Here is a 15,096-nt window from a genome sequence, read left to right on the forward strand (position 1 = left end):
GTGATTCCTGTTAAAATCATGGTCACTACAGAAGAATATCTGACTCAGGTGGGCAGAGCTGCAAGCAGGCATTTCAGCACCCAGAGCATTCAAACACATTCAGCTCTGCCGAACCTAATGCCCACTCCTGACTCCTTCCACTCCCTCCACTCTGATCCCCAGTCCTCCTTCCCTTCCAGCCGGCATGATAGGGGGAGAGCTGCACTCTTCTTGTTCTCTACTGGCCTGTGCTTGCACTTCAGTCATTTTTCTTCCCCACAAGGGGCTTTTGCCCTGCATAGCTGCCCCTTTTGCTCACCCCTAGTGATGGCCCTGCAGGTGGGTGTCTGTCATTGGCACTTTCAGATAACTGAACCCTCTAAACAAAAAGATAAGAAATGCCAAAGATCCATCAAGTCCAGAATACTGGGTCTGACGTTGGCCAATCCAGATCACAAGCACCCCAAAGAATAGGTTCAATACTTCTTACTCATGACCAGGGATAAATAGCGGTTTTCTCAAGTCTAAATGGTTAGTAATAGTTTATGAACTTTTCCTCCAGGAACTTGTCAAATCCTTTTTAAACTCAGCTAAACTAAATGCTTTTACCACATACTCTGCCAACAAATTCCACAGTTTAATTGGTCACTGATTGAAAAAAATACTTTCTCTGATTTGTTTTAAATGTGCTACCTATTAGCTTCATGGAGTGTCCCTTAGACTTAGTATTGTTGGAAAGGGTATGTAATCATTCCCTCATGTCAATAGGAGTTTTTCATTATCATAGTCTTCATAGTCAATTAGGGCTTATGCTCTAAGATCAATTAGCAATCATAGCACACTGAGACTCAGACTGTGGGTGGGGTCAGACCACTTGCCTCCAAGCTAACTGGCCCACCAACTATCTACTCAAAGTCAAATGGAACCTCCTCCAGGGCTGACTTGGCCACTATGATTCAAAGCAGCCAAGAAAGAAGTTATTAATTTTCCTTCAAAGATAACTGGGTAAAAGAAAGTTCTAGTCATGCTCTGAGAATGGTAGATATTCTCAGGAATAGGGTAAGGAAGCCTTATTTCACAAAAGGTAATGGGCACATGGAACAGCCTCCCAACAGAGGTGGTTGGGTCAAAAGCAATATCAGAATTCATGGAAGAGTGATGGGGAAGATACATCCACAGATTAAGCAGGACAGAAAGGAAAAATGATTAGAGTGCGATGTATGCTTCTAGGTTTTTCCATCAAGAATCTCATAAAAATGTCACTGGTGAGATACTCGCCTGCAGTTGTTAAATAGTTAAAGATCAACCAGTTATTTATTTATTTATTTATTTATTTGGAGTTTCTTCTATACCGATAGCCGTTTGCACACCGTATCAGTTTACATAAAACTAAGAACTGTTGGGCAAGGCCCTTACATAGAACAATAGCAAAACAATGAAACATATATACAAGGGATAAATATGTATTAGTAACAGGGGCTATGTAAAGGTGTATCAAAAACAGCTACAAGAGAACTAGCTATATATTAATGTGAGGAGATATAATACAGGGTATCATGCTAAAAATAGCAAAGCAATGTACAAGAGACTATAATACATGGTACAGGGAGTAAAAGAAATTCAGAAACAGCATTCTAAACAGATGCCTTGAGGTAATGTAAACAGCCGGAGTTGGGAAGCTGAAAATCTAATAGAGTGAGATGGGAGGGTAAAAGTGTACAGAAAAGCAGTTTTTTCTGCTTTCCTGTACACTTTCCTGGTGCCGGCCGAAATTAACTCCTGCCTTCGCGCAGGCGTTAATTTCTGAAAGTAAAATGTGCGGCTTGGCTGCACATTTTACTTTCTGGATCGCGCGGGACTAACTAATAGGCTCATCAACATGCATTTGCATGGTGCGCTATTAGTTGTTGGGGGGTTGGACGCGCGGGGGCTGAATCGGCCTGTGTGTGAGTGGGGCTGAACTGAACATGCAGACATTATCCAACATTTTCAAAGCAAACCTCTGCGCATAAGTTTGTTTTGAAATGCTAGTGCACAAATTAACTGGCACAAAGTTACACCTGTTCTTCAAGTTAACTTACGCACATTCTTTATAAAATCAAAGAGTATGTCCGAAGGTTGCTACACCACTCCCCTAAAAAGCTGCTCTGCAGGTAGCATATAAACATGTGGGTGACTGAGTTATGCAAGTACTTTTATGCACACAGAGCCCCGCTTTATTTTATTACAGTCATTTACATGCATAAACCATGGCTTTTTTTAGTTGAAAATTCAGCTCAATAAGAGCACAGAGTGTTCATCCTTGGGGTAAACCATGTTTCAGTCAGTCCAGGGTCATCACACACAGTAGGCGTTTGGGAGTCCTGCGCCATGTCTGTCTGGATATGAGTCACTTAGGTTCCTGGGAAAATGGAATGAGACAGGCTTCACTCAGCTGAGTGGAAGGTGCATGGTAGAGGTATACAGGTTTCCAGAGAAAGTGCTCCCTAGGCCTGAGGATGACCTTTCAGACACTGTATTCTCTATTTCACTCTCACAGAGGGGCTGGCAAACGCCATACCAGCAGCCACCCAAGTGCAGCTTCTTCCCTACTCTCACAATTCCTTCCAGAAAAGTCTTCTTGAAGGACGAAGAGGAGAAATAGAAGATAATGGGATCTATGCTGGCATTGAGGGTGCTCAGTAACAATGCATAGACTCGCCAGTGGGGGCTTTCACCCTGTACAAATCCAACAATGTGGGAGATGTTGTATGGTAAAAAGCAGATGATAAAGTTGACCAGCGTGGTCACTACCAACCCTATGGCTCTCTGCTTCCTTTCCCTGCTGATGTGTGGCTGGGATATGATGATTCTGACAAACTTAATATAGCAGAAGAAGGTGATGGTTAAGGGGATACAAAACAGCAGAAGACCTGCCCAAAGCCTGACAGGCAATAGGATGCTAAGCTGCTCTGGTGAGAACGTAGTGTAGCACCTTCTGATGCTGGTCTTGGTTTCGTTGGCTGGCACGTAGATTTGGACAATGTATACAATGCTGCAATGGGAGATGGTTATGATCCAGATGAAAGCACTGGCAATGATGGAGTAGAGTGGTCTGTGCAAGAGCTTGTACTTGATGGGGAAGGCCACACCCAGGTAGCGCTCTACACTGACAGCAGTGAGGAACAGGGTCGTGAGGTAGATGCTGCTGAAGAACAGGAAGTTGGAGAGTGGGCAGAAGACATAAGGCATTTTCCAAAACATGCCAGAAGATGCCTCAACCATCTTGAAGGGCAGAAAGGTCAGGAGTAGGAGGTCTGAGACAGATAGGTTGAAGAGCAGGATGTCCACTGGAACCAGTTTCAGGCGAAACTTGATGATAAACGTGCAAAAAGCCAATATGTTCAGTGGCAAGCCAGTGGTGAAGGTGATAATATAGACTGCCAAGAAGAGGTTCTTAGTTCCTGGGAAGAAGAGCATGGTGCTGGCGATAATGATTGGAGGGATCCGCCCTAACCTCCACCAGTGATCCTTCTGAGTCCAGACGAATTTTCTTCACTCAGTTTCCTGGACAGAAAATTAACATCTTACAATAAGAATAAAAAAAAGACAAAAATAATAGGTGGTGAGTATTTTGGAAACTCAACTCTTATCACAGGAATTTATAGGCAATTGAATAGTAAGTTAAAAAAAATTTAAATTTTGAGCTGCCTCCCAGATCTTCCATTAGGATGATGTGCAGTGGGGTTTGGTTGTAATATGAAATCTTACACTGCTTTTGAGTATAGGGCATTTCTTTAGATGTTCGAGACATATAGAAGCCTCCACTCTCTGCTTTTCCTCATCATTACTTGCTCTAGACTTTATTATCAAACAAATTTCCTACCTTTTCCAAGGGTCTTCCCCAGGAATCTCTGAAAGTCACCAACCTAGTCCCAGATTTCCCATTCATACACATCTCTGATGGTCACCGGTCCAATTACAGACTTCACTAATCCTAGCTCAGGGTGACCCAGACTTGCCCTGGTGATCTCACAGCCAGTCAGGTTTTCGGGATATTGTGAATATGCATGAGATAAATTTGCATACACTAGTGACGCACTGTATTCAGATGTTCCACCTGCATATACATTGTGGATATCCTGAAAATCCGAATGGTTGTGGGATAACCAAAACAAATTTGGGAAGCCCTGGCCCAACTCCTTAAAAACTGAGCTCATGCTTCATCTGCTACCTTCCTCCCTTCGCACAACCAGCAGGACTCCTGAAGCCCATGAATTGTGCCAAACCTGTAACCCACAGCCGTTTTCTGAAATTAGCAGGGCATGGAGAATCTCTATCCTGCCACTAAGCCTGCATTGGTCCCCTGCATTGTCTGTTAATTGTTTTTACAACATTTGGAACCAAAGCAAATGTATAGTAGAGATGAGCTTCGTTTTTCTGGCTCGGGTCGGGTTTCGGTTCGGGCGCTTCGTGGGAAAACTCGTTTTCCCACGGATCGTTTTTTTGCCAAAAACGAAACTGGAACCTGAACCCGGAAAAACGAATTAAAAAAACCCAAATGTGAATCTGGAAAAAAAAACCCACCCCAACCCTTAAATTTTACTTTCTTACACCCTTCCCCCCCCCCCCCCCCCCACAATCCCGATCCCTCCCCAAGACTTACTAAAAGTCCCTGGTGGTCCAGTGGGGTCCTGCGAGCGATCTCTCCCTCCATGCCATCGGGCTGTCGGGCCTGCTATGACTCAAAATGGCGCCGATAGCCTTGCCCTTACGATGTCACAAGGGCTACCGGTGCCATTGGTCAGCCCCTTTCACATGCTCCTACCATGTGAACCAAACCATTACATTACCAACCTTTATCCTGAAGCCACATGCCCAGACAGCATGGCTAAAACCTGCTTATCGATGGGAAAAAAGCAAGTTTGCTTACCGTTTTCCATAGATAACAGGATGAATTAGCCATGCTAACCTGCCCGCCTCCCTGGACAGCACCTCCATGATCAAGGTACTGGAAAAGCTATGTTACAGACTGAGGAGAGTTGGTATCATGTGGAAAGAGCTGAGCAGGCACACAGAGACAAAGCTCTGTGATCTTTGAGAGAAGCTCTGCTCAGAGTATGTCCCAGACAGCATGGCTAATTCATCCTGCTATCTATGGAAAACACCGTTTATGGTAAGCAAACTTGCTTTTCTTATGCATTGCTGCACTTTTCTTTAATTTGCTGGAGTTCTTATGGAAGTAGGATTTTATTTGGTTGCATGAGATATTTAAATGGATTTTAGGAGTTAGTGATTGGTTTTATTTCTAACGTTTTTGTGATTATTGTATCTACTGATTTTAGGTTATTGAATGTTGTGATTGATTTTAATTTATATTTGTAGGTTTAACTAGCTTAATTAATTTAAATTTAGGATAGTTTTGGAAACTTATTTATATTATTGGTACCAGTAATTTTTTATCTGTACACTACTTTGATATAAGGTTTTGTGACTTTGCAGTAAATCAGTCCCCTGTGGCACTGCAGCTGTTTTGTGGTCTCTCGGGACCTCTTGGTCCAGTCTGGTTCTGACCATGAAACTGCTACGGTGGCACCACATTGCAGATGAGTGACTGATTCAGGCAGGAGGTCTGTATGCAGGGAACAATATTACTTCCACCTGACCCAGACCTGCTTTTGCTCCTTTATGTCTGTGGGACTTGTAATTCCAATTCCCTCTAAGAAACGTTGCTGTGGGGGTAAAACCAGGACTGGCTCAGCCTGTCTGGGAGGATGGGGGGAGGGGGGGGGTTAACCGGTGCAGGAGTGGGTATAATACTTCTTTATTTTCTCACTGCTGATAAAATCGCTTTGAAATCTCTTTTTCTAACCTGCTCAAAGATTAATTATCTGACTTAGCTTTGCTGCTTCAGCTAATTGTCTTTTATGAGACCTTATCTCTCAGCTATTCTGGGCTTCCTCACTTTTTCTGTGACCAAAGACAAACATCCATAAGCTTAATGGCAAAAAACCGAAAATGAGCCAGAGCAGAGCTGTTCCCTTGCTAAGGCTAATGGATATTGAAAATGACAAGTCGTAGTGGCTATTAATGTCCCTTCCTCAGGCAAGGGGTTAGTGGGAACCTTCCCTCCATTTCTAACCATTTGCTATCAGCAACTTTGGAAGATTTGTTAATTATTTTTAATTTTTGGCAGAAAAAAACCACAGCAGCTCTGATGATATCTCTGAAAAGCAATCTGCTGGAGGTGTCAGGATCCAGACCTGTTGCAGCCATCGGTCTGCGACGGCTTCGCCCCGTCTACCTCACTCTTCTCGCGGCTCCTCCCGCTCACCTCGGACTACTGGCTGCCGTGGCGTCTGTCTGCCTCTCTGGTGTTCCAGGGCCGGCTTTGCTGCTGCTTCCCGCCATGTTCCTCCAAGTGGCGTCCAGGCTGCCATGAGGAGTCCCAGGGACTGCGGCGGTGAAAGGTGGCCCGAGCCGCCAGCAGCCCTGGGGAGGGCAGGAGAGCAGTGCAGGAAGTAAGTACACGTGGTCGCAGCCGTCTGCGACCGACGGGCACAACACCAAGACTCCAGTTCTCTAGTGACCAAGACTCCAGTTCTCTAGTGACCAAGACTCCAGTTCTGTAGCAACTCCAGTTATCTAGTGACTGAGACTCCGTTCGTATAGTGACAAAGACTCCAGTTCTCTTGTGACTGGGACTCCACTTCTAACATCATCAAGACTCCAGTTTTAAAGTGAGCGAGACTCCAGTTTTAAAGTGACCGAGACTCCAGTTCTCTAGTGACCAAGACTTCCAGTTTTCATAATGGTTGCAGTGCTTGCTATCCCGACTGTAAATTGTGCGCACAGCACTGCAAGCTCCTTAAGAACATAAGAACTTGCCATGCTGGGTCAGACCAAGGGTCCATCAAGCCCAGCATCCTGTTTCCAACAGTGGCCAATCCAGGCCATAAGAACCTGGCAAGTACCCAAACACCAAGAAGATCCCATGCCACTGATGCAATTAATAGCAGTGGCTATTCCCTAAGTAAACTTGATTAATAGCAGTTAATGGACTTCTCCTCCAATAATTTATCCAAACCTTTTTTGAATCCAGCTACACTAACTGAACTAACCACATCCTCTGGCAACAAATTCCAGAGCTTTATTGTGCGTTGAGTGAAAAAAAGACTAAAGAGGTTAGGACTGTTCAGCTTGGAGAAGAGACGACTGAGGGGGAATCTGATAGAGGTCTTTAAGATCATGACAGGTCTTGAAGAGTAGATGTAAATCAGTTATTTACACTTTCAAATAATAGAAGGACTAGGGGACATTCAATGAAGTTAGCAAGTAGCTCATTTAAGACTAATCGGAGAAAATTCTTTTTCACTCAATGCACAATAAAGCTCTGGAATTTGTTGCCAGAGGATGTGGTTAGTTCAGTACCATAGGACGCGCACGCCGCCCTCATCTTTATTTCCTCGTTGGCGCAAATCTCAGGGGCATCCCCCTGAGATGACGTCACGCTGCCCAGATATTTAAGCCTACTACTTTTGTTAGCTATTCGAGTTAGCAACAACTCGGATTACTACGAATGGGATTCGCTCTCCGTCCGAAGCTGCTCTGCCACTCCAGCGTTATCTGGAACTCTTACTGCTAACGGGGTACCCGCTCCTCGGGGGCCTCTTCTGCTTCTTTCAGGTGCTATCAGTAGATGCAGCGACTCAGGGAACATGGGCCCTTGAAGAGCGAGTACCAGTTTCCTGATAGCACGCTTCCCCTCTCCTCGGGATTGCACCTACATACTATATTAAAGCTGCCTACATTTCCCCGATCCTCGGGGCGGTGCTACGTCATCACTAGAGGCTCAGCTCGGGCTTCCCTGTCCTGTGGGCTGGCCTATGGCGTTATGTCACCATCCTATGCTGTGCAGCTCCTGCCTTCGGGGTTGCCCTCCGGAGTACATCCTGATTGGCCAAAGTCTCACGCCCCCCGCTCTGTGGTCCGTCTGGCATTACTTTCCTTGGGATCCCTGCCCAGGCATAGCCTCCAGTCTACTCTCCACGGGGGTCCTCTCCTGGTGTCGTGGGACCTCTCCATTGCCTTACCCAGAGCTCTCCAAGATCTCTGACCTCGCCTCCTGGAGGTGCAGACCTCTGAGGGTCCTTCTCACAGGTAGTAACAACTTGCACCTCAGGCCAAGGGCCCACATACCCACAAATCATAACACTTGGTTACTTTAGAACTGGAATCTTGGTCACTAGAGAACTGGAGTCTCGGTCACTAGAGAACTGGAATCTTGGTCACTAGAGACCTGGAGTCTCGATCACATTAAAACTGTAGCTGTGGTCACTTAAGAACTGGAGTCTCGATCGCTACATAACTGGAGACTCGATCGCTACAGAACTGGAGTCTCGGTCGCTACAGAACTGGAGGCTCGGTCACTACAGACACTCTAGTCTTTATCACATTAGAACTGTAGACTTGTTCACTAGAAGCGGAGTCTCAAGTCACTACATAACTGGAATCTCAGTCACTTTAGAAGTGCAGTCTCTGTCACTAAAGAACTGGAGTCTTCGTCTTGTTAGAATTGTATTCTCATTCACTAGAGAACTGAAGTCTCAATCATGTTAGAACTGGAATCTCAGTCACTGGAGGCACAGAGTCTCAATCATATTGGAGTATTGGACACTAGAGAATGGAAACTTGATCACTAGAGAACTGGAGTCTCAATCATTTAGAACTGACGTCTTGGTCACTAGAAAACTGGAGTGGTGATCACGTTGGATCTGGGATCTTGGTCACTAGAGAACTGGCATCTCGGTCATTTTAGAACTGGAGGCTTGGTCACTTTAGAAGTGGAGGCTTGGGCACTACATAACTGGAATCTCAATCACTTTAGAAGTGGAGTCTCGGTAACTAGAGAACTGGAGTCTTGGTCATGTTAGATTTGGATTCTCGGTCACTGGATGCACAGAATCTTGGTCACTAGAGAACTGGAGCCTCGATCATGTTAGTACTGGAGTCTCTGTCACTAGAGGCAGGGAGTCTCAGTCATAGAGACCTGTAGTATCGATCTCTAGAGAACTGGAGTCTCGACCACATTGGAATGGTAGTCTCGGTCACTAGAAGCGGAGTCTCGGTCACTACATAACTGGATTCTCTGTCAATTTAGAAGTGGAGTCTTGGTCTCTAGAGAACTGCAGTCTCAATCATGTTAGATCTGCAGTCTCAGTCACATTAGACCTGGAGTCTTGGTTACTAGAGACCTGGAGTCTCGGTCACTAGAGACCTGGAGCATTGATCACTTTAGATGCATAGTCTTGATCACTAGAAGCGGAGTCTCAGTCACTACAAAACTGGAATCTCGGTCACTTTAGAAGTGGAGTCTCAGTTACTAGAGAACTGGAGACTCAATCATGTTAGAATTGGAGTCTTGGTCACTATAGAACTGGAGACTCAATCGCTTTTGAACTGACATCTTGGTTACTAGAGCACTGGAGACTCTATCTCTAGAGGACTGGAGTCTCGGTCATGTTAGAACTGAAGTTTCTGTCACTAGAGGCAGGGAGTCTTGGGCATAGAGAATTGGAGTCTCTATCACGTTAGATCTGCAGACTCAGTCACGTTGGATCTGGAGTCTCTGCCACTAGAGACCTGGAGTCTTGATCACATTAGAATGGTAGTCTTGATCAGTAGAAGCGGAGTCTCAGTCACCAGAAAACTGGAATCTCGGTCACTTTAGAAGTGGAGTCTCGGTCACTACAGAACTGGAGACTCAAGCATGTTAGAATTGGAGTCTTGGTCACTAGAGAACTGGAGTCGAGATCAAGTTAGAGCTAGGGTCTCAATCAATAGAGAACTGGCATCTCAGTCACTAGAGGCTCGGTCACTTTAGAAGTGGAGTCTCGGGGGAGCGGTGTGAGAGGTGGAGAGAGACGCCCCCAAACGAACCGAGCACTCTGAGAGGACTGCCCCTTGTAAAATCGCACCGGAGGAACAGCTGAGAACCCGAGAGGAGGCGGGGTAAAGTGACATCATCCAGCAGTGCCTGCCTTTAAAAATCAAGCGGCAGACCCGGGAAAGCTTGGGGAGCGGTGTGAGAGGTGGAGAGAGACGCCCCCAAACGAACCGAGCACTCTGAGAGGACTGCCCCTTGTAAAATCGCACCGGAGGAACAGCTGAGAACCCGAGAGGAGGCGGGGTAAAGTGACATCATCCAGCAGTGCCTGCCTTTAAAAATCAAGCAGCAGACGGCGCACCTAAGCCGCTCGCTCCAAAGGGGCGAGCGGCTTGGTCCGGCTTAGTCCGGAGCAGTCTGGACAATCTGGCACTTGGAGGTAAAGGTGCTTTGGAGTGAATATTGTTTGAAGCTTGTTGTTTATTTATTCCCCATTTCTATGGGGAGGAAAAGAAAAATTAAAAGCTTCCCAATTTCGCCAATAACAACGAGGGGCCCTATGGACGATCACGTGGTTAGACGGATCGATTCACCAGCTGAGGACCATAAAGGGGAGCATTTTTCGGCTTCCCTGAGTCCTGGTGAGGGACCATCTTCTCCTCCTCAACCTAAGACACCATTTCCGGATGACTTTTTACAACTAGAAGCTGATGGTCAGTCCTTTGGAAGTGGCTTTGCAGCTTCAGGAGGAATAAAGATAAGTGAACAACTATCTATATCTGTTACAGGTTCTGAAACAGGGGGGCTGAAGAGGCCTGAGCAATGGCCAATTAACCCCCCTGATAACATAACCTTGCAAGATCTATGGAAATTGATGTCAAGTGTTAATAAGAATGTCTTGCAATTGTATGAGTCTATGTCAGCTGGTGTTAGTTCAAACAAAACACAGATAGAACAACAAATAAAGGAAGTAAATATTTTAAAAGAAGATATGGGAAAAATTACATCTAAAATTAAGTTGGTTGAAAATACTGAATCTGCTCACATTAAAGATAGTATTGTTATACATAGAGAATTAGAAAATTTAGAAAACATAATGAGAAACAAGAATTTGCGTTTAATTAACTTCCCCAAGACCAGGCTGTTGTCTCCACTTGAGATGTTCAAAAAATATTTAAGGGAAGTAATGCAATATCAAGAGAGTGAGATTCCAGCAATTTCAAAAATATTTTATTTCCCAAAAAAAAGAGAAGAAGAGGAGAGTTCAGAATCTCCTAGTATAGGGGTCTCGACCTTCCTCGAGGAATCAATAGATATTATTCAAGTGAGGGCAACTTTATTTGTGTCTTTCTTAATGGAAGCTGACAAAGATAAATTGTTTAGGGTTTTCCTAAAAAATAAAGATCTGAATTTTTGTGGTCAGAAAATTCTAATTTTTCCTGATGTCTCCCGAGCCACTCAGGCTAAGAGGAGACATTTCCTGTCCCTGAAAGTTAAACTGCTTGCAATAGGAGCAAGTTTCTTTTTAAAATATCCCTGTTTATGTTTAGTGAACTATCAGGGTAATAAATATAGTTTTTCTGACCCCCTACAATTGGAGACATTTTTGGTAGATAAGAATGTGGTAGGAGGTAGTAATGATGTCCAATAGAAAAGTAAATACTCTCTCCTTCTCACTTTATTTGTTTTATTAAATTTGATTATAGTAAAACTCCCCCATTATGGGTTATGTAATGAAGATGTCAAATTGTATGATGTATAATTATTTGTAATGTAATAACATTGGACTTACTTCCTGTATTTTTGTTTAAATAACCTTAAATGAAAATTCAATAAAGATTAAATTGAAAAAAAAAAAAAAAAAAAGAAGTGGAGTCTCAGTCACTGCATAATTGGAATCTCAGTCACTTTAGAAGTGGAGTCTTGGGTTACTAAAGAACTGGAGTCTTGATCATGTTAGAACTGATGTCTCCATCACTAAAGGCAGGGAGTATCGGTCATAGAGAACTGGAACCTCAGTCTCTAGAGAACTGGGGTCTCGATCACATTAGATCTACAGTCTCGGTCATGTTAGACCTGGAGACTCTGTTACTAGAGAATTGGAGTCTTAGTTACTAAAAGCATGGAATCTTGGTCACTTTAGAACTTAAATCTTGGCCACTTTAGAACTGGAGTCTCGGTCACTTTAGAACTGGAGTCGTGCTCTTTTTAGAACTGGAATCTCCATCACTACAGAACTGGAAACTTGGTCACTAGAGACCTGGAGTCTTGGTCACTTTAGAACTGGAATTTCGGTCACTTTAGAATGTAGTCTTGTTCATTATAGAACTGGAGTCTCGATCGCTTTTGAACTGACATCTTGGTTACTAGAGGACTGGAGTCTCTATCACTAGTGGACTAGAGTCTTTGTCTCTAGAGGACTGGAGTCTTCATCACGTTAGATCTTAAGTCTTGATCACATTAGATCTGGAGTCTCAGCTACTAGAGAACTGGAGTCTCGGTCATGTTAGAACTGGAGTCTCAGCCACTAGAGAACTGGAGTCTCGGTCATGTTAGAACTAGATTTTCAGTCACTAGAGCATGGAGTCTCAGTGACCAGAGAACTGAAGTCTCGATCACGTTAGAACTGGAGTCTCAGTCACTAGAGAACTGGAGTCTTGGTCATGTTAGGTTTGGATTCTCAGTCACTAGATGCACAGAATCTTGGTCACTAGAGAACTGGAGTCTCAATCACGTTAGTACTGGAGTCTCTGTCACTAGAGGCAGGGAGTCTCAGTCATAGAGACCTGGAGTCTCGACCATATTAGAATGGTAGTCTCATCACTAGAAGCAGAGTCTCAGTCACTTTAGAAGTGAAGTCTTGGTCACTAGAGAATTGGAGTCTCGGTCACTAGAGACCCGGAGCCTCTATCACATTAGAACTGTAGTTTCGGTCACTTTAGAATGGAGTCTTGGTCACTATAGAACTGGAGTCTCGATCGCTTTTGAACTGATACCTTGAGCTGCAGTTTTGGTCACTAGTGAACTGGAGCCTTGGTCACTTTAGAAGAGGAGTCTCGGTCACTACATAACTGGAATCTCGGTCACTAGAGAACTGGAGTCTCAATCACGTTAGAAGTGGAGTCTCAGACACTAGAGAGCTGGAGTCTTGGTGTTCATATTAAGAGTTACTGCAAGCAGTATATCAGTCACCAAAGAACCAGTTGTAGTCTTGCTCGTGCTGAGAAAGGAAGGGATGAATTTTAGCAAAGTTAATAAAAGAAGAAATGATACAATTTAGCAGTGTTTTGGAATGTGAGAAAGAGAGTGAGGTGTCAAAGATGACTCCAAGATTATAGGACATGGGCGGATGAGAGTGCCATCCAAAGAGAAAGAAGAAGAGGGTTCAGTGAAAAGCCAAGAATTTCCATCATGGCCACTTTTGTGGGACATCCAGGAGGCAAAGTCAGACAAGCAGGCTAAGATTTGGGTCTGGATTCTTGGTGAAATTTCTGGCATAGAGAAGTAGATCTGGGTGTCATCAGACAACAAGATCTCTTCCTGGTCACATGACACCCGATCCACCACTCTGAGCATGGTGGTGTAGACTTGTCACATTCTGAAAGCAAATGCAAATTAACTTCCATGGAAGAAGATGGCGGAAGAACAAGTAAGCACAAAGCAAAAATCTATTGAATTCAAGTTAATGATAAACAGACCACAGATCTGTCAATATCCTGGAAAGGGCCAAGTGGTATTAATGTTGCTTTTTTGCTGGAGATGATTGGTATATAAATATTGAGACTACATTACTATAATGTGTAGAGAATTCACTCTCTATTTTTTTCTGTGCAGTCTGGGTAAACAAGCATCGGGGTAACATGCGTGATGCGGTGGTTACTATCCTTAACCATTAAGCCTTATGCTCACCTTTGATGCAACTCCAACATTACTCTCTGCAGCAATGGCAGGGGGTGGCAGGAAATTTGAATCAAACAGTTACCAACAAGGGCCCTGAACTTGGTGGTTGGTGAAACAGATAAGTATGGGAAAATAAGTGTGAGAGCTTGCTGGGCAGACTGGATGGGCCGATTGGTCTTTTTCTGCCATCAGAATGCAGCACAATGTGGTGCAGGAGATTAAGGGTTGGATCCTCTCTTTGTCAGGGCCGGTCGGGTGTAAATTTGTGTCCAGGGAGAGAAAGAAAACAGCAGCCATTACTTTGGTGCTTTCGACAACCAATGAGTGGTGCTGACAATGCACCCAGGAGGAGCCAGCAAGGAATATCAATGCCACCCGGGCCTGCCATCTGGAGGGTTAGGGGAAGGAAGTATAGATTGAAAATGGAGTTAAAAAAGGGGAGAAGGTACAAATAAATAAATAAATACATCCACACACATTTCTGAAGTCACAAGAAACGCTTTTCAGAAACCTGAGAAAAGAAAATATGCAATCCTTTATTCCAGCAGTTTCAGCAATAATGCATTCCCATGAACACTGCTGCTGATGTGAGATATTCTGACTCTTGTGCAAGCAGACGTGCTGTGAGAAGGATGCACTTTCTTCATGCTCTATGACCTATGGCTATTGGGGCTAGATACTCTCAGCAAAATCTGGGTCCCAGCTCCTGCTGACCCAATGCAACTTGAGATGAACTGGAGCCTGAAATCAGACCCAAGCTCAAATTTGGCTCCAGTTCCTATTTCTGACCCATTTTGCTTCCAAGGAAAATGGTTCCAGTCTGAATACTTTGCTGTCTTACTGGTGTAAGATTACTTTCGGAGCTCCTAGGTTGGTGCTTCATTCATCTTGAGCTGCAGTTTTGGTCACTAGTGAACTGGAGCCTTGGTCACTTTAGAAGAGGAGTCTCGGTCACTACATAACTGGAATCTCGGTCACTAGAGAACTGGAGTCTCAATCACGTTAGAAGTGGAGTCTCAGTCACTAGAGAGCTGGAGTCTTGGTGTTCATATTAAGAGTTACTGCAAGCAGTATATCAGTCACCAAAGAACCAGTTGTAGTCTTGCTCGTGGCAAAAAGAAGTTGCTTTGGCAATGTATCTAAGAGGAGAATCAGTTTAACTTGCCTAGGGGACCAGGTAAACTCTCTCCATATAGGCTACCTACCCTTCCACTCCTTCTCCCCTCATCCCTTCTTACCTGGTCACAGCCGAGCATCGTTCTGCAGACCCATCATCAGTTGCAGCTGAGTCATCTTCCTGCCTTTGCCACTACCTGTCTGAGCACCTCTGCGATACCTGCAGCACTGTGGGC

At 44.4% G+C, this 15,096-nt stretch overlaps 1 protein-coding gene across 1 annotated transcript; it reads right to left on the reverse strand.

The window, feature by feature from the left end:
- Positions 1 to 1,810: 1,810 nt before the first annotated feature.
- LOC115075955 (free fatty acid receptor 3-like) lies at positions 1,811 to 15,096 on the reverse strand. Its single transcript, XM_029576937.1, has 2 exons — positions 14,983 to 15,096; positions 1,811 to 3,544 (listed from the first exon to the last, which is right to left on the reverse strand). The coding sequence occupies exon 2, from the start codon at positions 3,436 to 3,438 to the stop codon at positions 2,410 to 2,412; it is 1,029 nt and encodes a 342-aa protein (XP_029432797.1). The 5' UTR covers positions 3,439 to 3,544; positions 14,983 to 15,096; the 3' UTR covers positions 1,811 to 2,409.

Source organism: Rhinatrema bivittatum, chromosome 14 (genome assembly GCF_901001135.1).
Source record: "Rhinatrema bivittatum chromosome 14, aRhiBiv1.1, whole genome shotgun sequence".
Classification (NCBI taxonomy): domain Eukaryota; kingdom Metazoa; phylum Chordata; class Amphibia; order Gymnophiona; family Rhinatrematidae; genus Rhinatrema; species Rhinatrema bivittatum.